The 26,553-nt window shown below is 41.1% G+C and overlaps 2 protein-coding genes across 18 annotated transcripts in view; one reads left to right on the top strand and one right to left on the bottom strand.

The window, feature by feature from the left end:
• Positions 1–26,553, bottom strand: part of MED12L (mediator complex subunit 12L) — a 154,561-nt gene that overhangs the window by 108,568 nt on the left and 19,440 nt on the right. For 15 of the 17 annotated variants that reach the window (XR_009743214.1, XR_009743218.1, XR_009743217.1 and 12 more), the window contains exons 9-15: positions 23,848–23,947; positions 23,537–23,673; positions 11,778–11,909; positions 10,246–10,372; positions 7,975–8,189; positions 6,761–6,865; positions 5,594–5,770 (exon numbers count right to left, since the gene is read on the bottom strand). Coding sequence is in view for 10 of the 17 variants with exons in the window: in XM_061452722.1 (XP_061308706.1) it covers positions 5,594–5,770; positions 6,761–6,865; positions 7,975–8,189; positions 10,246–10,372; positions 11,778–11,909; positions 23,537–23,673; positions 23,848–23,947 (993 nt within the window). In the remaining 7 variants the exon portion in view is untranslated. The remainder of the gene's footprint in view (positions 1–5,593; positions 5,771–6,760; positions 6,866–7,974; positions 8,190–10,245; positions 10,373–11,777; positions 11,910–23,536; positions 23,674–23,847; positions 23,948–26,553) is intronic. The other 2 variants (XR_009743219.1, XM_061452728.1) reach the window with 1 other exon arrangement.
• GPR171 (G protein-coupled receptor 171) lies at positions 298–4,343 on the top strand. Its single transcript, XM_061452757.1, has 2 exons — positions 298–1,329; positions 2,765–4,343. Exon 2 carries the CDS (start codon positions 2,811–2,813, stop codon positions 3,792–3,794), a length of 984 nt encoding a protein of 327 aa, XP_061308741.1. The 5' UTR covers positions 298–1,329; positions 2,765–2,810; the 3' UTR covers positions 3,795–4,343.

Below are 26,553 nucleotides of genomic sequence, written 5' to 3' on the forward strand. Positions count from 1 at the left end.
CGGGATCATTCCAGATTATTAAGATTTGCAAACATTTGACAAATATGGTCTGAACTTTAAGCTTCTGACTAAGCATAAAACCAGACATTCTTAACTTGTTTCCTCATAATGCTCTGATACATAATCCATAAATTCCTATGGATTCTCAGCTACGACCAAGTGGTAACATTCAGCGGTTTCAGTATCGCTGTTGGTACCTCAACCCCTAGCCTCCTGTTAGGCATTTTCTCCTGGTTTAACAAAAATAAATAAATAAAACCAGTTTAATTATAATTATTTCCCCTTTTACTAGTGCTTGGCAAATGTCCCATGGTTTAGAATTTTAATTGCTCTCTGTAGAATCCCTGTGTGCCTTTAAATCTGCAAATTAGGTTACAAGCCTAGAAAAAACACTCATGAAGTTTCCAAAAGATGGAATTTCATGCAGGAATATTACAATGAGTAAGGACCAACTACACTGCAAAATCCTGACTGCAGAGAGATTATAAATTTAAGACATAGGGGGGAATAGAATTTCAGACTTTTAAAAAATAAAAGCAAAGAAGCTACTACTGTGATGTCACACACCCACAGCTCCTGGTCAGGAATCTGAGACTAACCTGATGAAGCTTTAGGAACTACATGAAAAGTCCCTGTGCTGGGGCTTACAAACCACCCATGTCTTATCACCGTTACATCTGTGAACACATGATAAACACCCAAACCTTCAGGCTTGAGGTTAGCAGAAAGGAGTGAAACCTGCACTACCTTCTGGTCTGCTTGATATCAGTCAACCATTCCCATCAGCTCTCCGATGTGGACAGGTCAAGCAATTCTGACCACTTTCTCTCCACAAAAACATATTCTGACTCATAATAACCCATGCTATAACAATACATGCTACCAGCCACGTTACCATGCATAATCCAGCTCTTTCATAGCCACCTTCCTCCCCATCAATCCCCACTCCATCTTGCACAGCACTGCATGCCCAAGGAGCAGCTCCCAGCTGCAGGACACAGGTAGAGTATGAAGCAGGCACTGCCCTCAGCATGCCTCCCACCCCACCACCACCTCCTTCTTGAGAAACAGGAAAAGCGGTCTCTCTGGGCTGTTCCGTGAACACTCACATTTTTCTGACACGCCTCTTTTAGGTAACTTCCACATTATTTGAATGCTGATTTTAACTGCGTCAATCAGCACATTTAGAAACCACAGGCACATCTTAAAAAACACCAGACACAGCCAGAGGAAAAGATTAACACTGTACTGGACTGCAAGAGCAGTCTCCAAGTGACATCAGACCTTTGCAGGCTAATGCTCAGAAGACCCCAGAGACTGCTAAGACAGGTATGTGCTTTTAGTCTTTGTTCCAGCCTTCCTAGATCTGCATAAATACACAGCCTGAAATACTAACTATGACAACTGTGTAGAGTCAGGCTCAGGTATTTAGCAAGACAGCCCATGCTTTGCCTGTAGTCAGTGTCACTTGGCTACGCTCCCACTCTACCCTCAGAGGCCCCAGTTCCAGCAGGATTTCAGAGCTCAGTTTGCTGGGCTGCCTCTTCACCCCATGAAGGTCGAGCAGGGCTGCACTGTGCCACAGTGCAGGAAGCTCCCACTGCCTTGGACAGCAGCAGCTAGACCCCAGCATCAGCAGCGCTGCCTGCTCCTCACCTACACTGCACAGACCCAGGCTTAATTCAACTCTTGCATGTTTTCAGGGCAACAGAGACAACCTGTGGAAAGCCATCTGCAAGAAACAAACTAACTGTTTTGTCTCCCATTTTACAGTACTGGAGTATCTGCAATCATTTTGGTTTACAAATCATTCACATCTGGATATGTATTTTATAGCAGAAAATAAATGTGCATATGTAGTTCTCTTATATTGTGTACTAAAATTAGGAACAATATAATGAAATAAAAAACTGTTGCAGCCTGATGCTATGCAAGACATAAATGCACTGGTTTTCATTACAAGAAATTCTAATGAATGCACCATGCCTCCTTTTTCACAGACATTCCACACAGCAGCCTGACAGTGTAGCAAACAAAAAAAAAAAAAAAAACGCTCAGTCATAGAGTGGTATATTTAATAAAATAGGACCAAAATTTTTTACTTTTCTTCCCTATAATTTCAAGTGAAGCCTAAAAAGGAGGTAAGCAAAATTATTTAATAGCTGCTTCTTTCAAAAAGTGCTATTTTTTAAAGACTTCCTAAAAATAAGCAATTAATTTATCCTCCGTTCAAATAGGAGGAGAGTGCAATTTGAAAAATTTAGGACTGATTAGAACTATTTGCTCATCTATCTGACGTATCCATATATTGGCTTGACAGTGCATTAACTTAGAAACTCCTAGTACTTTTTTATAGGACAAGACTGCTACAAATCTTACCCTTTTTTAAGCCTAGTTTTAACTGTTCAAAAGTTCTTCAGTTTTAGTATGACCATTATTAACCAGTTGCTTAATTTTAAACAGATTCAAGCTTTTATTTTGGTGGTTTGGTTGGAGGAGGGGAGGAAGGAGGGCACTGTTGAACCAAACATACTGAACTAAACACCCACTCAGAAAGACTACTTTAGTAGTTTGTATGCTTTTATGAACAAAGCCTAACATGTTTCTAAACTTTTCAAGAACAAAACCCTCTTGAATATCTGTGAAGCAGCATGAAGAGAGAGAAAAATATTTCTTCCAAATTGCATTTTTTCCATTAATCATACAATATTCCCACTCTCAGGAAAAGTTGATGTCACTGACATTGTCTTGGTTCTCTTTGCAGGTTCTTGAGATCCTCTAGCAGCAAAACCAACTCGCACAAGTTTACAATGTCAAGCAATGTTTCACAATGCCACGTTGTTGAAGAAATGGAACCTTTTACCTATTTTTACTACTTGATTTTTCTCATGGGATTTATTGGAAGCTGTTTTGCACTATGGGCATTCACACAAAGAGATCAGAAACAGAAGTGTATGAGCATCTACTTAATTAACCTCTTAACAGCAGATTTTTTGTTGACTTTGGCACTGCCAGTAAAGATTATTGTTGACCTAGGAGTTGCGTCCTGGAAACTGAGAATATTCCACTGTCAAGTTACAGCATGTTTCATCTACCTGAACATGTATTTATCTATTATATTTCTGGGATTTGTAAGCATGGACCGTTGTCTTCAGCTAATGCACAGTTGTAAGACATACCGCATTCAGGAGCCTGGATTTGCCAAGATGTTGTCTGCAGTCATATGGACAATGGTTCTCCTTATAACAGTACCTAACATGGCTATTCCAATAAAAACCATTGAAGAACAACCTGGTGCAGGATGCATTGATTTTAAAACAAAATTTGGAAGAGACTGGCACGTGTTTACTAATTTCATATGCACAGCAATATTCCTGAATTTTTCAGCTGTGATACTGATTTCCAATTTCCTTGTTGTTCGACAGCTCTACCAGAACAAATACAGTGAGAGTTATGCAAACGTGAAGAAAGCCCTCATAAACATACTCCTGGTAACTGCAAGCTACCTGCTATGTTTTGTGCCATACCACATTGTTCGTATCCCCTATACTTTGAGCCAAAGTGATACCAATACCAGCTGCTCTCTGAAACAAGCTCTCTTTAAAGCTAAAGAATCTACCTTGCTGTTTGCCATATCACACCTCTGTTTTGACCCTATTCTGTATTACCATCTTTCCAAATCGTTCAGACTGAAATTCACTGAAACTTTTGGCACAACTAAAGAGACACAGGTTTTCACAGACAAAGAGGTACAACACAGAAGTGAGCAGCAGATGCAAAAGTACCAATTTTAAAATACATCAGAGGAGTGTTCAGATCTACAGTACAAACAGCCGAGGTGCAATTGCAAGCATGGTTACCATGGGAAATGACTTTCCTGCTGAAACATGAGCCCAAGCAGAAGGAAAAAACTTGAACCATACCTACCACTTTGTTATACATTCACACAGCAGGTCTGGACTAACAGAACCTTAATAAAGCCCTTCAGAAACAGTTCAAAATGCCAGTGATGCCCTTCCAGGGATCAGCAACACTTAAGAACGCAAGAAATCAGACAAATTCAAACGTACCTTGTAATTATTTGTGGTAAACACCTGAGCTCACCTTTTCTAAGTTAAGTATTGTATAGTTACTATATTAACCAACTTGGTGCAATCGAATGAAGAAAGTAATTTAAAGCAGTTCTTCAGCTGCAAAGTTTTCATATATACACTTAACCCAAAAGCATTTTAAAGGGCATTATTTACTCCAGAAAGTGATTTTAAGCTGCATTGACTGAAAGTTGTTGTATCTGCTTATGTCATACCTGCAGTTTTTATAAATAAATTTCTTATTGCCAAGTTGCATTGCCTTTCCTTGCTGCTGCTTCAATGAATATGAAGAAAGCAAACAACATGTTACTACAGAAAAGTCAAGGAAATTTTAAAAATTAATACAAAAAGTATAAATAGCCAGTATATTCTCTCTCCTTGTTTTTTTATAAAAACAGAAGAAACGGCAACTAAGTTTATTAATATTCTAATTGACAATTACTTCCAATAATAATGCCTATACAGAATAAACAAAATTTTAAAATCCATTTGCATAGGTAAAATCCAGCTACCTGGATTAGCTTCATGCATAAATCAAAAATATTTCAGGAACAAACCCAAACCAAGTTATCTTTTTCCTAATCCTTAAAATGGGCAAAATATGAATCAAACTTTAAGCAAGCACCCAAACTCTCCTGAACAGAAACAGCTCATTCAACATTCTACCAACAATTCACATGCAATAAATCAAAACCCAAACTTTGTGGAGTAAGAAATTTAATGCAAACAAAACTGCGGTTATCACATTGTACTCTCACATGACACTTCCCATATTAAAAAGGATTTAATATTGTTAAAAAGTTATTATTGTTGTTAAAAATAATAATCATAAATAATAATGATGATGATAATAATAACAACAACAATAATAATTCTCAAGTAGCTACATTCCAGGTCAGGTCTTGTTCAGTATGTGGGCCCTCTTTCCTGCATGGTGGAAAACATGAGAAGCCATCTGACTGACGATTTGGGATCTGGAATGTTATTCATGGGGTTTTCTTCAGTTCCCATGAGCCTACAGACAAACACCACAGCAGCAGCCAAAAATCCATGCTAGAAACAGCACAGAGTGGGTGGAATAACACTGTTCTGTCCTGTATATTTCAGAACTGGTTTTTTCCAGCTATTTTGCTATTCACCCATCAGTCCAACTACAATATTAATTTTTCTGTTTAGCAAACTTTTATTGCATCCCAGAACATGGCATTTTTATTGTGTTGCTGGTCTCCTTAACCCAAGTAAGTCATCACACAGTATTATACCTCTTGTGTGCTCATCCAGCTAACCTTTTGGTAAACCACACACATGTGCTTCACTGAAGCTATCCCACAGTGCACAGCATGTGCACGCTAGCAGTAATAGCATCACACAAGCTGGTCAGGAGCCCTTGAGCAGGGACCACACATCCCAGCTCTCTTCAGTCAGTGAGCTTTTCTTTCTTTGAATGCTTTGCTGTCACACTAGGCACTACCATTACACACACAAGTACACAGATAACTCACCAGAGGTATAGGGAAATGTGTTGCATATTGCAAATGCCGAAGGAGGTCATAATTGGATGGGAAAATGAGTTCTCTCAGCCTTTCTCTCTTGACTGATTTCTCGCTGGTAACTGAAATTCTTCTGTCTAAGGAAGAGTTCACATTCTCACAAGACTCCCCAGGCATTGGAGAAAAAATCTAAGTCATGTAAAACAAATGTTTAAGGTAAGTGTAACCTCTAGCTTTCAAAATTAAGCAACTGCATTCAGAGATAGATACAATTCTGTTCTTGCTTACAATCACTTTTTAAACATCTGAGGTTTTTCAAGGATAGACAAAACAAGGGGCAATCGTAATCAAGCCTGAAATTGATGATACATATACACATTACATCTCTCTGCGTATCTCCATTGTTATTAGAAGAGTTTTAAACTAATGATACTCAGGGAAAAAAGCATAACAATTCATAGCAATCTCCACATCTCTCGTGCTGCTGTGACACAGAAACAGCGATGATCTATTCCAGTGGCTGAAGGAAAAAAATGAAAAAGGATGAAGTGGAAGGTGACATAACACACTGTCAGCAGGCATATGTTTTATGATATGCTTTAAAGCACTGCTATGACAAATACAGGGGTCCCAATATCCTGCAAGTGGATTGCACTGAAAGGTCTGGGCACAGGAGTCCATGCAGATGCAGAATGAGGACCAGTCCAAAGGAAGAAACTAGGAGATTCAAAAGTAATGCAGAATCGGGCTATCAGTGAGGAAAAAGAAAGGGGAGACAGAGACAAAACATAGAACTATCACTTGAAAAGCAAACGGTATCAATGGAGCTTCTCAATGTCACAGAAGTGGGTAGCTTTGCATATTTATTCATGTTTAACAATAATACACAGCACTTTGAACATGCTGAGGGTAAAGGAAAGAAGGGAAGGAGTACGTTGTGCACATATGCGTGCAGGTGGACAACTAGGGGAAGCACAGGAGAGCAGTAAGTTGTCGTACAGCAGAGATGAGAGAAAGGAGGCAATGCACCAACACAGAAGACAGAAGAGACTGCATGCTGAAAGATATGGTTGTCAATGGAGCCACCAGGCAGTACTAGGGGCATGGCAAGACATTCAGTGGCAACAGCAAGCAGCAGGCACAGGCAAAGGCATGCAGAAAAAAAGAAGTTAAACCTACTGGAAATTCCGAACCAAAATCTGCCTTAAAGTCACTCTTGTCTACATCATCAAAAATACTAGCGGTTCCTGAATCAATGCCCATATGTTCCATAATACTATGATCCTAGTAATTGCCAGAGAGAAAAATAAGTATCAGTCACATTTTATTGAAGACCCTTTTAACTGATGTCAGGTAAACTCAAGCACTCCACCTATTTAAGAATTAAGAAAAAAGCATTAATGGCAAGAAGGTTTCAGACACTGACTTTTAAATCTTTATGACAAGCCTTAATTCACAGAAGTATTTCTCTACCGAAATCCACAAAAGCATAGAATATGGCATGAGTCAAAGGGGGAAACAAAACTTTACAGGACATCCCCATGAGCAATTCTGTCCTACAGAACAGGAGGCTGACTCTTGTACCCTCCCAAGATTTACTTCCTGCTTTGCTGTACCACAAAAAGCAACTTGTAGAAACTCCCTATATTTCAGGGCAAATTTGGTCATGACAGTGATGTAAGAAATATACAAAAGAAATTAAAAAGACATGTAAAAGGATGCTTTTGCTTCCTCCAGGCCCCACATGGACTGTGCAGCAGAACAGCAGGCTGCATCTCATCACATGAGAACAAACATGGTTTGTAGCCCAAGTTTAAAATTGCCTTCCTCTTGCAGTAGTCTTAGAAAAGGTTACAAACTGCTCATCTGATGGAAGACTCAGGATTGCCCCTGAACAGCACACATACAAGTCAGGAGGTCTGGCTTCCCAGTCTTCAGTTAGTGGCTGTGTGGCACACAGTAACTCCTGATCACCTGTGAGCAGACTACAAGGCTGTGCATCACTCATGCCTGTACTGTGCCAGCACACCCCACACTACACAGAGGATGCGGGCTTACCCCATGCTCCTCACAGACTCCTCCTGCTTAAAGCTCTCCCTTCTCTGCATTGAAGCATATCTGCAGATGAAGTCTACATTGTGCCTTTTTGTTTGTCCCAAGTTATTCAGATCATTAGACAACTCTCAGTTCAGTGTATTTGCACCACAACAGTAATATTTACAGATATATGCAAGAATTAAGACAATAGATCACTCTTCTCAAAGAGAGAGAAAGAGACAAGGAGACACAGATTAAAAAAATTAGTATCTCATACCTGAAATACTAATGATTCAGTGAAAATCTAAGTTTAAGGAAACAGTATCAAACATGGGAGAAAGAGCATGAACTGTTACCTCCAGTTTCACATCATGATCCTTAGAATAGTGTTCATCCACAGTTTCCCCATTTGGTGAACGTGGTCTAGTAGTTGCAGTGATTGACAAGTCTCCACGTGATATTAAAGTGCACATGTAAGCATCATGGGAGAAAACATCATGACGAGTGAATTCAGAAAAAAGCAGCACCAAATTCACAAACTCTGTCTTCTCATGGTCACTATTTGGGTCAGCTACCCAAAAAAAAGAAAAAAAGTTAGACCATAGTTTCAACTTACAAATATTTGGGTTCCAACTATGCAAATTGCAAACCCCTACAAATCGATTTTAAGGCCTGCTAAAAATGTAAGTCTCAGGCATCCTGCAGAGGTTTCTTTGTCTCCACTGAATAAACCATCTCCTAACTTGCATGGTTTTGCTTTGCTATCAGTTCCAGAAAAGGGGCAGACTTCAGGCAGCAGTAGATTCCAGAGCATCCTATCCCACGGACATCTTGGGAGGGGGGAGGGTGTATCAGCAGTTAGGGATAATGTTCAAATACTTCTAAAAATTAAAAAGAGGGAGAGGACATTCCTTATGTGAAGAAAAATTGAATCTGAAGCCTTGAATTATAACAGACTACCTAACAGTTATCCTTTCCTCCCAAATTATATTACTATAGCAAGTGCGACTGTTTTATCTATAGTACTTTTGTATTCATAACAGAAAACCTTTAAGAATATTTTCAGAGAACTCAAGACTTCCGCATGCCAGGCCTCCGAGATTTAAAAGCAGTATTTTATTAATGCTTGAAAGCATAGTGTATTTTATCTAATAAACATACTCATGCAAATCAGGAAAAAGTTCATTAAAATAAATGCATGTTATTTTGACAGTGCCAAAGCAAACCTAGAGAAACACAATATACAAGATTTTGTTACTAAGTTTTCATTTCTCATGGCTATATTTAATTTCACTTGTTCTGTAACACAGAAGGGTTTCAACACTGCAGTTAACAGCAAATAGCTTTATACCACACCAGCTCTATTGGGCAACAAAAACTCCAGCTACAGAACTACCAAATCCAAATAATCAATATTTATTTAAAAGCAAATTATGCTTTACAAGTCTGAATTAGTTCAATATATAACACTATTTTTATTTAGAAACTCTCATCACAGTGCAGCACAGAAGCTGCAGCAGTAAGCCCAAGAGCACACTGAGCCAGGGTCAGAACTCTCCTCTGTGGCGTACAGGTCCCACTCCTCCAAAGCTGCCCACCATGATACACCCCCAAAAGTAAGGTGTGTGGCATGGAGAAGCATTGTAAAACACAAACCTGCAGAACAGGCCACCTGCTCTCCTTCAAAATACAGCAGTCACATGCTTTTCATTTGTAGAGACACAGAAGCTCAACCACCACAAAAACAATAGAATACCACAAAGCTTGTCCAGTCCTTGAAAATACCAAAGATGATTTCAAATAAGGAAAACATTCCCCAGCTGCTCACCCTACTCTGCCTTGAAGAACTACTGAGGGAAGGACAGTAGCACATTTGAAACAAGCACATGAGAAACACAAGCCTAAATAACACAAATAGTTTGGATGGTTTATTAAAACCAGGGTCACCACAGGCACGAAAAGAGAGCCCTGCCAATACCTCAAGAGTCTGTAACAAATTTTTAAGACGTTTCTCCTTTTTCGGATGTTGAGAGTTTCCAGTATCATGTTTCAAATCACTTAAAATCCCCTTTATCTCAAGGGCCCCGGAAAAAGATAAAAAATTTTAAAAATTGACAAAAATGCACTAACTAGCAGTACTTAAGATACTAAAAACACAAGCTACAACGTCAGGCAGTTTGATTAGAAAAAAGACATTTCATAGAGGAAGCTACGATGAACAAAGCTCATTTTTTAACCCACTTATTTGTCAGCTAACAGCTTTCGACTTTAACACTTGTGTGTAATTTCCAAGTCAGTCACTTCAGATGTGGATGTGCCAGAAAGAGGCAAATGTTTGATGTTATATATGCATAGAATGCAAGTAAATTCCCAAAATCTCCTACAGCTTAAACAGAAATAAACATAGTATCTGCCAATTTTCTTTTTTTGAAAAGAGAGAAATAAAAATCACAGGAAGATTGTATAACAAGGCAAGAGATTAAGAAAACAAAATGTGCGTATGAAAATAGAGTGGGTAATCATGGAAACTGTGAAACACCCACTACATCAAAACAGTAACTTCAGCAGCCACACAGCAGACCAGTTGCTTCTGACCTACTTCGGAATATAAGTTAGTTAATACTCACATAACGAGGGAGCTTGTGTATCTAAAAACCTTAGCAGGACATTCTGAAAAACAGGAAGACTGGAACCTGTCAAGGAGGCTGAAGACAGAGATTCCTTTTCATCTAGGACTTCAGATTCACCACATCTCTGCACAGTTAAATAAATAAAAAAGCATGTATCTACACACAAATGCATACAATATTCCCACAATTTGCATCTGAGGCAACTATGCATGTGATGGTTTCCTACCTCTTCATAAAATCCAGACTTGTTCTAGAACGACAGGTTTTTCCCATTACCTAGTTTGGTTATTTCTAAGGTGTTTTATTTAATCACTTTGGATTACTTATTGAAAAGGAATGTCTGAGACATGTACCATCATCTGCAACGACACGGTTTCATATAAAAGCAAAAATTTAAGATACAGGACTTCCAGGACCAACATGAACACAAAAAGTAACTCTTGTTTTGTAAGTTATACTAAATATAATAATAACATGAGAAACATTTCTGCTTTGAGTGGATTCCAGTGCAAGTGAGGCAGAAACAATACAGCAAGCTCCCTTCCCCCTAATTAATGGTTGTTGTGAGGAGTAGACAAAGCAGAAAGGCTTTGGAAAGTGAAAGTCTTTTTTCACCTCACGTTGTCTGTAGGTCTGTCTGTCTGCACAGATGCACTCCCGAGAGTGCTCTCATCTGTGTGTGTGTGCCCACAGCCAGGCTGCACAGACATTGCACACTATTGTCCTGGGGACCCTCTTTTCTAAGGAGAGGAGGAAAACAACCACACCACTAAACAGAACACCCATCCAGGAAAAAACGCCTGCCAGTGCTGCATGGATGCAGGGAAGGCCCACGCAGCAATGCTCTGGATATGGGGGTACCACAGGTCCAGAAAGCTGCAACAAGGCTGTGGGGAGAACGCTGCCACTGTTTGATCCTCACTGCTGAGCAGATTCAGTATTACTGAAGTTTCAGGAAGTGTCAGCTTATGCAAGCTGAAGTAGGATCATTTGCCACACAACAGACAACAGTTTACATCAAAGATGTTACTATAGCATACGGCTTCTCCAGTGAAACATTTCATTTCCCCTCTAGAAACAAAGGAATTCTACAGACAGACTGCAAGATTTAAAGTTATACTTGAATTTTGCCTCAAAACAGATCTCAGTTGTGGAACTTTCCCAGAGTCATCAGTGAAACAGCCCTGCCCCATTGGCCAGACCCACATCCACTTTTTAAGGGACTCTAGTTATGGTGGTACCGCTTTATTTGTGCTAGTTCACAGAAGTAAACCACTTCAGACATGAATAAATCAGCTAACACAGACAATTCTGAAGTAGGCTGCAACTTCTTTTTACTTTAAATAGAAGGCTTTTTCATTTTATCTAGATTTTAAAAACTGTAAATTAATGACAAAAATCCCCAGTGCTCCAAATACCATCAAACTTACTTGACTCATAATGGGTAGAAATTAAAGTGTTGTTTCCTTAGAAATATCTCACTTTTAAAGCATACTGTTCACACTGTTCTAGAAGCGGAAATAACTTACTTCTGCTTCAATTTCTGCTTGCCTCTTCTCCAGGAGCTTGGCTACAGCCATGGCCCTGTGCTTACCAGACCTCTTACAGCTCACAGCCCATTCGCAAAGCAGCATTACCACAGCTTCATCGTTTGGGGCTACCTGTTCAGTGCAAAAACAAGAACAGAAAAACACATCACCCACACAGCAAATAGGCTTATTGCTGAGCAAAGAGCTTGCAGCAACCAGTGTTCAGGGGGATGAAGACAGAAGGTTAAGGACTGACAGATGCACACGTTTGCTTTATTTGTAGTGTTTTCAAATGAAATATAATCAGGAAACCAAAGAGGGAAATCTAAGTTTTCACACTGCTGATACTCAAAACATTTTCCTTTATCGTAACATTTCTTCACAAAAGCAAAAAAGGGTTATCTGTTTTATGAGCAAATGAAACAGTTAAAGCATACCACACAGAGCCTCTCAATCCAACTGACAACAGAGAACTTAAGATTCTCTTACATTTATTCTTCCAAACCTCCTTCATCTGTTTCCAAAATATGCATCCAACTGCTACATTAAAAAAAAAAAAAAACAAAAACAGAAACAAAAAAGCCAAGAAAAAAAATAAAATCCCCATAACCTCTAAAGGTGTACCTGTCAGATAACCAAGGACAAATACTCCCAAAAACCTCAATTTATTTCTGATCTAACACAGGTGTTTTTAAAAAACAGCACGTCTTTGGAAAATCACTACTTGCAGAACCACAATGTAATACAGTACGTTTTTATCTACCGAGTGTTCATCCAGGCTCTGTTTCTACTAACCACCCATATTTTGGGAGTATTTTTTGTGTGTGTGTGCTGTTGAACAAGATCTGCTGAATTTCCTTGCTCCTACCCAAGCTGACTACCATCTCTGAACACTAACTTTAGACTGACCTGCAAATTAAGCAGGTGTGATTTTTCTTCTTTCCTCAGGCTTAGTGGAAACTACACTTACAAGTAAACATCAGAAAAGCTAGAGTCAAGCATAGCACCCTCAGAAAGTGAATACTTCTTTCAGAGTGATTAGGAATTAGAGACCCACACGCATAAGAGTTACTGCTTCAATGCTATCTCAATTGTCCTCCTCAAAAAAAACAAAAAAACAATGGTACGATAAGCACATCTGTTTAACAAGGCCGGTGTGTAGGTGCACACACATCACAAACAGAAGTTTCCTGTAAATACACTTCAACAGGCGAGCAAGAGATACTAAATGATGTGGGGTGGGAGGAGTGAAAGGAAGAGGGAAAAATGCTTTTCTCTTATCCCAAGAGCAATGAGATGGTAGCATCACCACTCTTGTGATTAGATGCAGTCAGCTAACAACAGAAGTATGGATACTATATATTTTCAAGGACAATGCAGAACACCCAAAAGACTGATCTTCACACTGACTTTTCTCCCTGTCTGCTAACAAGAGAAACCATACCAACAAAAAAAACCACACGTTTCTATATCTCAAGCAGGAGACACCAACTCCGAGTTCAGACAAAGCACATCAAGTTGCCCATTCCCTGAAGCTGCGCTCATGCTGCCTCGCATCCTGTGGCATCCCAGGGATGCCAATACTGGACCTCTTTTGCCCTCCTTCTCACAGGGAATGACATTGCTCACAGAGTGGCCAGGCAGCTTATCCCCTCAAGCAAGGAGCAGTTGATGCCCCTACGATTGAATCTCTTCAGCAAAGTAATGAAGGAAGGCCTTGAAGAGGTGAGGCAGTGGGGCACTGACAGCAAAAGTCAGAGCTCACCATGAAGGGGCAAACACAGAGAGGGAAGTCCTGGCAAAAGACATTTAAAGGAAGACTTACTTCTGAAGTAAAGTACTTCTGAAAGAAAAAATGGCTATAAAAGTGTTCCTACATGGTTTTGTTCTGGTCCAAAGAAAAGGGCTAAGGTTGTTTTGGCAAATGTCAAATCATAGAAGCAGCAAGCCGATTTTCTGGCTCTCAATTATTTTCTTCTTGAGAGGAATGAGGGTGCTTTTCCTCCAAGGAATACACACACCGTTCACACACTGCCAGCATGCAGACAGACACTGAGGTATACATATGCATGTGCCCATGTACAAATATTTCTTTCAGACATCAGTTGAGACACTAAGCCAAGAATATCTGCCTGTTACTCAACTGTCCTCAGAGCTACACTCAGTTACACTGAGCACTGAAGAGCAAACCCACCAAGGCCTGCAGTCGGTGAGCTAACCTCTTCTACTGTGCTGCTCCTGCTGCTCAAGGGAACAGATGTTTAAGCCTTATGACAAATGCAAAACCAGACCAAAAGTAAAACTCCAGTCACCATGCAGAAGAACACACACAAACAGAATTCAAACCAAATTTTATGTGCTTGTATTTTTGGAGTCCTAGCATGTAGCACGCGTAACTTCACGCCTGTACCATGTACCTCTGACTGTTATTCAAGAAACAGATTTGTGCCCAGAGTGCAGTAAACCAATTCCACACACTCAGGAGAAATACTGTATTTATTCAGGCCTGAGTACTCAGTGGACTGTTCCACAAATCAGGTACCTAGGCCTGAATAAACACAGTATCTTTCCTGAGTGCATGGAATTGGTTTCCTGCATGCCAAACATGAATCCACTTTTCAGACATGACCACTACAAACACAAGGCTTAGCAGGGCTCAGCTTTTCTCCATGCCCAAGCCCTCCAGCCCCCAAAACAGCCACCACTCTGTGTAGTGAAATGGGAGGACAGTGCCCCAGAGAGCAAGTCTGTGGAAAAGACGCATCGGGGAGAAGTAGGTCATAACAAGACAGACCTACCTCAAGGTGGGCTCCCACATCCACCCAAGCCCGAGCATCCCCAGGTCACAAAGCCAGGTGCCAGAAGGCCACAACACTTATCAGATACACTGCCTGTACTTATGGGTTGTAACTAATAGGATACCCCATTTGAACTGCACACCTAACGGCCTATGATCAAGGGCTAAGGCTTAGTTACCCAAGCATTTTGGGTTTGTTTTTTTTTAACTAAAGATTGCATCAATTACTTACTTGCTAGACCAAAGAAAAAACCCAGGGCAAGTAGACATTTTTCTATTAAAGCTGATTGTTACTTCAGTTATTTCAAGAAATGCTGAGAATTCTTACTTTGGAACAGCACTTCCAGATGTAGCTCTGTATTAGAATTCTCTTAACAGAAGGGATAAATACAGGACAGATTTTGTGCAATTACAATAAAAGTAAAATGCAATTATCCTGGTTAGGGCTGCACTGAAGCATAAATAAGTTCACTATAGATTAACTCCTCATCTTTTCTACCTGAATTTCAGGAGTTTTCACAGAATGACTGATATGCACCAAGCAGCTTATTTTCAACAGACAATCTGTTTTTTTTGGGTGGAGGTGGTGTTAAATTTAAACATCTAGAAAGAGACAGCTCTACAGTTCAGAAAAAGCAGACAGTTTGTTCTGTTTCTAAACAAATCATCTGCTAACACTGTGATATTTATTAGTCAAAAAATGTAAAAACAACTCCCCAATTGTACACCTATAAAAAGCAGAACTGCATTTTCAGAAATGTACAATCCAACATCACCACAAATCAAATCAAACACCTGCAAGTGATCACGCATCGCAAAAATCACAGTGTTGACTCTGAAGTTTCATATACATGCAGAATGTAACCTCTTTTTTAAAAAACAAAAAACCACCGTAACAGCTAAGAATTCCAACACCACTACTTAAGTGCTTAAAAACAGTGAGCTTGCTTCTCAGAAAGCAACTAAAAAGAAAAGTTAGCTAGGTGCAGGTAATTATTTGAACCCTCTAATGCAGACTTTTGTTGAGCAAGTTAGCATCATCAGAGCCATTCTCATGCACCGAGCTCTTGGAACACAGGGCCCTGCAGCAGCTGAGAAAAGTGGCAGCATCTAACCATCAAATACTCTATTTTGCTTTTGACTGAAAATAACAAATACATTTGAAAGCTGTATGGAGTCCCTACAATAAAATAATTACCCCCAAATCCTTACAGTAAGTACGCTTCTACAGCAGCATGTGGGCAGTGGAAGACTGTGCTAACTAATCCACCGCTCATCTGCAGAGCCACAAACTGGAAAGTCCAATGCTGGAAACTCCAGTGCTGAGTGCTCACTGCTTTGCTGAGGGCAGACAGGGGTTTGCTGCTCCTGGGAGCTGCAGCAGCTGCAGCCCATGACGTTGGTAATGTGCATGGGAGAGTTCTAGCTCCCTGCCGCCTGCCTGCAGGACTTCCTTCCTCCCGATGCTGTCTCACCATAGCTGTACCTCATAGCTTCTTCCCTTCCAACACTGTTTACTTAAACATGCTAAGAATGCAATTAAGGAACACCTCTCAGAATAATCAGGCTCTGGATTTCCCTAATTTGGGATCTCGTATCTGCAGATGGTCTGGCTTGGAGACCACCTTTCAGAGGGGCTCAAATTATGGCCTTGAAAGGTAGCATTAAGGTCACATTTGTACCCTTAAAATTTCTGGGGCAGGAAAACAAAAAGCTCAGTTCACACATTAGTTAATTACTACATTTTGCAGGAAATGCAAGGCATAAGGTGCTGGAGCAGAGAACAGGTGTGAGTAGGCAGGAAACGCAACTCCAAGCCAGAGGAAGCTCTCTCGCTGATAAGACCCTCCCTTGCGATCCTCAAACCTTCTGCAAGTTCTAATGTAAGAAAGCACACCTCAAAGTGCCATCAAATGGAAGAGATTATCTACACCAGGTAGCACACACACCTTTCACAAAAGATTTCAAGTTTAGACAACTTAAAAACATTTGTCATTTAGCCATGACCCAAAACCTTCTGAAAGCCACCCAGGCAGACCCTTTCAGAGAAGGCTTCAATTTATAACTGGAGCAGAAGGTGGGTGAAGAAAAGAATAAAGGCATTGGTTTATTTTGCCTTTTTAAAAGCACCACAATTAGTAACACAGGAAAGTATTAAATGTTACTGTTCCTGGTAGGTTTGGAGAATAGGAAGCCAAAAGTACAATTACACCTCTGCTTTCCATAACTCTGAGCCCTTTTCCCACTAGTCCTTGCTTTTATTATTTAATTAAAATTTGCTAAGGAACAAGTTTGACTTTGCACTAGCTAAGGCCACCACTGAGGTACCTGGACTGCAAAAGTTATCGTTTTATGGTGGAGGCAGAAGAGCAGGGCATAATGCCCAGGAGTTCAAATCACTGAGCAAAAGGAAACCTCACCTCCTCTCACCTCACCAAAATCTCTCCAGAAAGCAGCAAGGTGCACGACTCAGTGCCACCAGGGAATGCCTGTGCCATTTGTCACCACCACTGCCCATGCACACCACAGAGCTGTCACCCAGCCTAAGATGAGACAAGCATCCTCACCACACTCGGAGCTGTCAACAGGAACTCATGCAGGCAGCTCAGGCACACCACTCACACCACCACGCCCCAGCACCTTTCAAGGGATAGAGATTAACAGCACCTGGAAAACCATTCCTCCCGCCCCAAGACACACCGCTGCTTCTTGGGTAAAAAGGGGAGGGGAAAAAAAACTAAAAAGCTTGTAGTAAGTGTGCTCTTACGCCAATCACAGATGCCTGCAGAGGAAATAAATGAGATACTTTATATATACATATCTATATGTACACAGATGCGTGTGTGTACATATATGGATATATGTATTTATATGGCTAACCCTGTTCCTTTCAAAACAGGAAGATATTGAACAAATGTATTCAATTAAATCACTCAACAAATCTGAGCAGATGCTTATTGCAAGTCAAGTCAATGCCGCAGGAAGCCATTCTGTCCTTAAATCATGACAGTTAACAAAAAAAACAACCAACAAAAAGTCTGATTGCTTCCTAGTATGATAGAGTTCAGTCTCAAAACACAGAGCTGCTTTATTTCTAGTGTTGTGGAATTTTATCTTAAGAATATTCCCTTTAAACATTCAGCTTTTTTGTTTTCTTTTTTAAGTCAGACTATCTAAATAAATTTGCAAATGCAATTCCAGTTAGTATTTTCAAATTAATTCCTCAGTGAAATAAAATTAACATTTTAACAAAAATCTCCAGTTCAGCTTTCTAAGAAAAGGGATGACAAGAAAGGGATTTCAGAAGCGATGTTTTTATTAAAAGGGACAAAGAAGGGTACAATACAGCAGTGTTTATTAGTACAACCCATCTTTCTAAAGAGAATGGGGAGGAAAGAAGACAAGAGCCAGGAACACAAACACTATCAAGACTTTTGCTGGGAAAATAAAAACGGGGCCTGGCTCAGAATCCCAGATCTATGCTCTGCTCACAGAAACAGTTAGGACAGCTCGTTCCATCTGAAAATACATCTCCGTATCTGTAACAAAAATTGTCCTCAAAAGTTTGGGGTTTTTAGATCAAGGGACACTGGCAGTGCAGACTAAAATATGGAATATGAAGAAACATGTCTGGAGCACAACAGGGACAAAGCTGTTACAGGATAGTATGCAAGCTCTATATACACACCACAGTGCTAGCAACTGCCCAAGGACAAACCTTTTTATTGGAGCACAGCTTGCATATTTGCTTAAATTTTGAGACCGTTTCAACAAAATATTAACCACCACTTTGAAGTTGTCTAATACAAAAAGAAAAACCAAGTCATGTCTTTTTTCCAAGAGTCCTGGCTGTTACTTAAGTCAAAGAATAAATTTTTCCCTTCCAGCAAGATTTTGTACTTTAATTCCCTTAGATACTTAGGTGAGCAGAAATAAGGTGTTGGAGTTGCTGAAATAATAAAGGGTGAAAATACCCATGCAAACAAACTTCAGATAACTAAGCAATTCGACCAACTGAAGCCATGCTGACTGCATTATTAAAAATGCTACAAGAATGCTCAGAACATGCTCTGTTTTCTCAGTGCTTGTGGAAACAGACTCTGATTCTGCAGATACATAAATCCTGTTTGATTTTGCTTATCTTGTCTCTCTTACGCATCCATTATCCCAATATGCTCAGATTCACCTCCCATATGTAGTAATGAACCATTCAACTGCAGCTTACTAACTGAGAAGGCACAGTTAGCCCTCCTTTCCCACAGGCACAGCACGGTTGGCTGGGCATGTTGTTGTTTGTTTAATTTCCAGCAAAGTGATCTCAGAAGGACAAATATTAACTCTCTGCATTTGTAACAAGCCCTGCTTGTGAGAACCAAGTTCAAAACAGGACTTTTTCACTCTAGAATGAAAAACATCTCTTGGCGTCATAAGAATTCAGCTGGACTTCAAAGACAATATGAGAAGCAAGACCTAACTACAAGTGCAGAGAGCTAAACTTTAAAAGCAATCCAAGCGCACAAATATCTATGAAGTTTTGGGAATCTCCATAACGATCTTAAGAAATTCACTATTGGTCCTTAAAAAAAATCAAGCACTCTCTCCTTTCATCCATTTACCGCTGCATACTAGCTAGAAAATACTGGTATGATGCTTTACTTATCAGGTATCCCTGATCAGGTGTATTTCAAGTTGTATTTAATGAAATTGTTTTTCTACACAGGAGGCAAAGGTAAAAAGTCTCACCAACCATTCAAAAACTAAACAGGTTAAAGACAGAGTTGGCGGGGGGGGGGGGGGGGGGAGCCTTTCTCAATTCCCTTCCTTAGTTGCACCTGTGACAGATAAGACTATGACAGATAATAAAATACAGATAGACCACAAGTTGAGTGGGTTGAAGCCACAGATGAACTCAAAGGGGAGTCTGCACCAGCATTTTTATGAGAAAGTCACTATTGCATTCTCTACCTCACTCTTCTGAGGACTCTGTTTTTTCACAAATTGACCCAGAGGGAGCGATCTTTAAAAGAGGGTGGAGAGGAATCAAAGGTGTTCCAAATCTGCACGAGTGCAACACAATTTTACTCTAATTTAAAACTGTATGGTAGCAATACAAACTGTTCGCTGGAATTATTTATTTAAAGATCACCACCACAGTGGTAATCATTCTGTAGTTAAGCACTGATGTTTTGAGGTAAGGAAATGTCAGGGAAATACCTGTGGCTCTAAAAAAGGCCAGTAGTTTTCTCTTACCATCTCAAAAGAAAGTGCATATACTGCCTTTTGCCATATCATGGATTTCTATATTTCAAGTCCTCCTATGCAGCCAAATCTACTGAGAAGTCAGCGAAGAAGAGTTAAAAATAAAAGGTCTCTTGCATGACTCCCTGTGCACACGGTCTCTATCACAATGTAGCATCATTCTCACCATAGTAATTATGATATTACATTTGCTGTCAAGCCTTCACACCAAAACAATTCAACAATTGTTATTATTATTCGACGCTTCATGGATAAAAAGCTGAGCTTCTGACAGATGTAATAAGTGCTACTTTTTGGGTTGCACAAAGAGCCTGACGGATGGAAGGCCCATGCCTGTAAGGAAACCTACCACACAAGAGCACCCAGGCTGTGACAGAATCATACAGTCTTTTAGGCTGGAAAAGACCTTTAAAATCATCCAGTCCACCCACTAACCCTGCACTGCCAAGTCCACCACTAAACCATGTGTGATCCATGATTAAGGCTCAGGTGACGGTATTCACATGGGATTACACAGGGACCATCACTCTTAAGACACAGGGACAGTCAGTAAAAAACAGCAACACAATTCTTATCTCCTCTTTAAAGTCTGCTTAGTAATGTAGCATTTAAAAATATAATTGTTGCTCCTCCATGCTGTGTCTTCTCCAAGTCAATAGAGATGCACTGGATTCACCTCCCACTTCTGTGGCCTCTCTCAAGGTCAAGGGTAGAGCACATTCTTGTGCTCAAAATGAGGGTTTGTTCTGGATCTGGCCAAATGTCGATTTAACATCACATTTTCTCACACAGCTTCAGTGTGCCACCTCTGTCATGTGCAACATGGTGCTCAAAATCTGAGGTCAGTTCAGTGCCTGACACCCATCTGCCCTGTTTGTCCTACTCACTCAACCTATGGCCGCAGCTCAGCCCCTCACTCCAGATTTTCCTCCATTTGGCACTCTCACATTCCATCAGCAATGTCATCAGATTCCAGCCTTCAGTATCACTCCTCTGCATCTCCCTGTGGGATGAGGAGCAGCTCTGCCCCCTGCAGGGCCCAGGATATCGGGACTCTCGGCAAACTTTCTACACCTACCTACCCACCCTCCCTAATTTCAGCCCCCTCCACCAAGTCTTACTTTTGCTCTGACACTTGGAAGTCACAAGTTATATATTAAAACAACTCTAAAGAAATCAATAGTGTGTACAAAAGCAGTATCCTGAGCACATTTTTCTGTTTTCAGTCTCTCTCATAACCTAAGTACTTTGTAGCATGAGCCAGCTTCCATCAATGCCAGCACACGTCCAGTGCTTTGAAGCAGTGCTTGCATTGCTATCATCTGCAGCCTTCACAACAACATTTTGCTATCCAGCAGGAAAAATGGACAGGAAGTAGGTACCAATTATGTTCCAGTCAGGCTAGATCAAAACAGGGGTAGTAGATAGCTGTCCTTCAAAGCACATTTTCCTTTAAATAACTACCTCAGTAGGCAGACATACAGGTAATGGACATCTTCTTTACAAACCGGAAGTCCTTATAGACTTACACAAGTTTCCAGCTGAAAACGGCGTACTCAACCTCATAGATTATGGCCTTTTCTGCCAAGGAAAAAAGCAACCCAAGTTTATTAAGGAGGAATGAAACAGAGACAAACAGCACTGCCTGCGGCGACATCCCTGCAGCGGCTGAGCCTTTGTGCAATGGGTTCAGGGAGGTGCCGACATCCAGCGGCCGCCTGACGGCTCAGCAGCCCTCCTTCAAGACGCGCTGCTGGGCTTTGCCCGCCCTGGGCGGTCATGCCAGCCTGCTGGAATGTAAGCAGCTAAGCAGTTAACACTGGTCACTCGAATGGAACTTTGGAAGTTCAAATGTCAAAATGCACATGTACTATCAACGAGGCATCCAGCATCCCAACGCAATCTCTTGTCCAGCTGCCAAAAGCTAAGTTCAAGCCAAGAAACAACTGCCTTGAAAACTCCAGAGATAGCTTAGTTCAGAAGCTGCAGATCATTTTAAAGTTTAATTTCATATCAGCTCCAGACCCAGTTTTCAGACCTAGAAACTTTCACAGTTTTCTTCCCTCACAAAGAACTCAGCATCTTCTTTGCTTCTGCTCTCCTTACAGTCTCCTGTGACTGCTGTGCACACAGGCATATCGTCACTTATGTATAAGAATACTTTATTCCTACTCAGCATTCTTCACCTCAGAGTAAAATGTATAGGAGACAGGTAGCCCTGCAAATTAATTAGACAAAACTCCATATATGTTTGGTATCCAGAAGTGAAGAGCACATCTTTTAGAGAGCTGTTTAGGGGCCAAAACAGGCATGTTTTCAAAGCAACCCAACCTCAAGTCATGAAGTACCATAAGCCAAAGGCACTAATAGCAGACAACCTACAATAAGAACAAAACAATTCTTTCAGAAGTCTCCTTCCCAATACTGCTTTTTAAGACCAAAAAAAAAAAAACCTGTTTGTTAATACAATTGTAGCTGGAAGTCAGAAAAAAAACTTTTACGACAGGGAGAAAGACAAAAAGACACAAACACAGCTGCAGAAGGAGACCAGCACAGAACCATATCATCTGACTCCAAAAGTGAATGAAAAAAAGTCAGTGCTCGAGTAATAAAGCATATTACAACCTACCCATTTTAAAAATATAAAAGTCCTTGCATGTTAAACACTTGATTTCATCTAAGCACTAGAGTTAAGAAGTTTCAGCAACGTCATCTGCCTGCTGTAACAGCTCTCCTTCCTCTATTTCTTTCTCAGTACCATAATAGTGTATTTGAAATACAACAACTCTGGAAAGCTTTGCACTCCTACCTACTGGTTCTCAGCTTCACATACACAGGTTGGCAGGTATACCTCTCTGGATATACTGTTACCGCCAACATTATATTCTGCTGGTTTATTGCAAAGTTATTCCAGTGCTGATTGACAATTATAAGGTATTTCTGGGCAATAGGGGGTCTTGTGCTATGGCCACCGATCGCTGAGAACAGTCATGAACAAAACCCAGGGGTACTCAAAAAACAAGATATTCTGCGTAACATTTTTTAAACCATTAACATGAGCAGCTCTGACAGATTTACTAATATTTTCCACTTTAAAATTCTACTTCAATAGTGTATTATCAAAGCTGGCTATTTCTTCTTTTCACAAAACACTTTCCAAGGCATTTCTATGTATTGACATACATAGATCCAATGACATTATCATCTGCGCTGCAGATGTAGGGTGGGGAATGTAAAACGTTAAAGATTTCTGGCAGTTTTTCATGATCTCTGAAAATGGTTCTGTGAGCATAGGTAAATGTCAATACCAATATCACATTAAAATATAAAAAACATAAGAGTAGTTTTAGAATAGTTTTTTATACACAATAACCTATTAATTTACTACTTTCTGCAATAGATGCAAAAGTTGTTATCAAACAATAATCTGGAGTTCTACTTGGCAGCACTCAAAAAAACAAACCACAAAACCTTGATAGATCACTTCTCCTAAATGAGGTTTACAGTACATAGAACTGAAGAATTCAATTCAACAGCAAAGAGCTGTTGTCTTCTAATAGAACAAATGTCAAGTAGTTAAAAAAAATACACAAAGGAGACACAAAGCTTTTGCATCAAATATACACATATATACAATTCTCAGAAGTAAAAATAAAATCCATTGTCTACAGATTATGAAGTGAGAGGAGAATGGAGCCATTACCTCTTGGTTATCTTTATTCTGATTTGCCCAGAAAATCTTATTATAAAGTGTCTCCATTGAATTGCTGGAATCTGATCTGTCAAAACAATGTCGATCCAACACTTCTAAGGTGTGCAGAACACGGCTAATGGTCACCCCTAGAGGTGGAAGTTAGAGAGAAGAGAGGGTTAAGGTAAAATATTTTACACAGGAAGACTCTGCATTACATCCATCTCTCAAATCTATTTCTAGCATTAATTCTGGTGCAATGGGATTACACTCAAAGAAGAACAGATATAAACCATAAAGCTCCAACATTTGAGTTCTCTTACCTGCAGCTGATTCTTGGCACTTGTCAAAAGACCACCGCACCTCCACAGCACGACCTCTTTGTTTTATCTGCTGTTCTACTTCATATATCTTTGCCCGAACCTGTAAAAAAAAAAAAAAAAAAAGCTGCTAATTAGCTAGTGGTTGGAAGTCTCTATTTTCATTTTAAGCTTATGACAGCTTTCTCGGCAGGAGCAAGGTACCCTACGGTGTTCCACAACACTCCCTACATTTGGCAACAACAAACTGAAGTACATTCTGTTCAAATGTTTTTTCAACATGTTACGGATCTCCTTGTGCAATAAAACGTTTTTCCTTATACTGAACTGAGCAAAAGTTAACTTTCAGCATGTGTGAAAAGTGGCACCTCACAATATGGTTGTCCTGGGTTCAGCAGTAGCAGTCATGTTTTTTCCTTTGTGTTAACTGGTGCAGTGCTGTGTTTTGACTTCTAGTTTGAGAACAGCGTTGGTGAAGCCGATGTTGTCGGTTGTTGCTAAGTGATGTTTACCCTGACCAAGGACTCTGTGAAGCTCATGCTCTGCCAGGGAGGAGGGGAAGCTGTGAGGAAGCAGAGACGGGGCGCCTGACCCGGGCTAGCCGGGGAGGTATTCCATACCACAGCACGTCATGCCCGGGGTGGGGGGTAACTGGGAGTTACCCGGAAGGACAGGGGCTTCCGGGTGGAACTCGTTTTCTTGGCCGGTGGTATCGTATTCTCTTCCCTTGTTATTTTCCCTTATCATTGTTTTAGCTGATAGTAGCGGTGGTGATTTGTTGCTGGACTGTTCTTGTCTCAACCCGTAGGAGTTGCACTCTCTCGATCCTCCTCCCCGTTCCTCCGGGAGCGGGGAAGGGGAGAGCCCCGGTGCAGGGGGGGGGGGGAGACGGACACGGACCTTGATTGTTGTCAGCTCGGCACCACTCACTGGGAGTGAGTGAACAAGTTACCTGACTGGGTTTAAACCACGACAGTTCTTTTTGTACCCAAGAGTCGGGCCACTGAGGAACACCAGAACAACCAACAAGTGGATAAAGCGGCTAAGATTGAAGTGGCTCAGATGGACTTAGATTGGCAACATAAAGGTGAATTATTTCTGGCCCGGTGGGCCCATGACACTTCAGGCCATCAGGGCAGAGATGCAACATACAGATGGGCCCGTGACCGAGGGGTGGACTTAACAATGGACACTATTGCCCAGGTTATTCATGAGTGTGAAACATGTGCTGCAATTAAACAAGCCAAGCGGTTAAAGCCTCTTTGGTATGGAGGGCGATGGTTGAAGTATAAATATGGGGAGGCCTGGCAGATTGACTATATCACACTGCCACCAACCCGCCAAGGCAAGCGCCATGTGCTTACCATGGTGGAAGCAACCACCGGGTGGCTGGAAACATATGCTGTGCCCCATGCCACTGCCCGGAACACTATCCTGGGCCTTGAGAAACAGATTTTGTGGCGACACGGCACCCCAGAGAGAATTGAATCAGACAATGGGACTCATTTCCGGAATAACCTTATAGATATTTGGGCCAAAGAGCATGGCATTGAGTGGGTATATCACATCCCCTACCATGCACCAGCCTCTGGGAAAATCGAACGGTACAATGGGCTGTTAAAAACTACACTGAGAGCGATGGGTGGGGGAACTTTCAAGCATTGGGATACACATTTACCAAAGGCCACCTGGTTGGTCAACACCAGAGGATCTGCCAACAGGGCTGGCCCAGCCCAGTCAGAACTTTTACATATTGTAGAGGGGGACAAAGTTCCTGTGGTGCATATGAAGAATTTGCTGGGGAAGACAGTCTGGGTTATTCCTGCTTCAGGTAAAGGCAAACCCACTCGTGGGATTGCTTTTGCTCAGGGACCTGGATATACTTGGTGGGTAATGCGGGAAGATGGGGAAGTCCGATGTATACCTCAAGGGGATTTGATTTTAGGGGAAAACAGCCAGTGAACTCAATTGTATACTGTTGCCTGCTGTGTAATGCTTTTATAGCCCATCAACTAGATGTCTCCAGGTCACCAGCGACTGGCCCTGACTTCCCTCCAGCCATCATCCCAACAGAGAATGAACTTGGAACATCATGGACCGAATGGACTCAGCAGCATTATAGGGATTGGTCCATGCACTAAGAGAATGATTTTTTCCTCTTGGTCTGTATGTATATGGATGTATATATGTGGGAGAGCGATGGTGTATTGAAAATGTGGGATCTGAGCACAACGTGAATGGTATGGAATAAGGGGTGGATAATGTCCTGGGTTCAGCAGTAGCAGTCATGTTTTTTCCTTTGTGTTAACTGGTGCAGTGCTGTGTTTTGACTTCTAGTTTGAGAACAGCGTTGGTGAAGCCGATGTTGTCGGTTGTTGCTAAGTGATGTTTACCCTGACCAAGGACTCTGTGAGGCTCATGCTCTGCCAGGGAGGAGGGGAAGCTGTGAGGAAGCAGAGACGGGGCGCCTGACCCGGGCTAGCCGGGGAGGTATTCCATACCACAGCACGTCATGCCCGGGGTGGGGGGTAACTGGGAGTTACCCGGAAGGACAGGAGCTTCTGGGTGGAACTCGTTTTCTTGGCCGGTGGTATCGTATTCTCTTCCCTTGTTATTTTCCCTTATCATTGTTTTAGCTGATAGTAGCGGTGGTGATTTGTTGCTGGACTGTTCTTGTCTCAACCCGTAGGAGTTGCACTCTCTCGATCC

Source organism: Pezoporus flaviventris, unplaced genomic scaffold (assembly GCF_033815535.1).
Source record: "Pezoporus flaviventris isolate CSIRO_AGI_PZ_B2104156 unplaced genomic scaffold, CSIRO_AGI_Pfla_v1 ptg000013l, whole genome shotgun sequence".
In the NCBI taxonomy this organism is placed as follows: domain Eukaryota; kingdom Metazoa; phylum Chordata; class Aves; order Psittaciformes; family Psittacidae; genus Pezoporus; species Pezoporus flaviventris.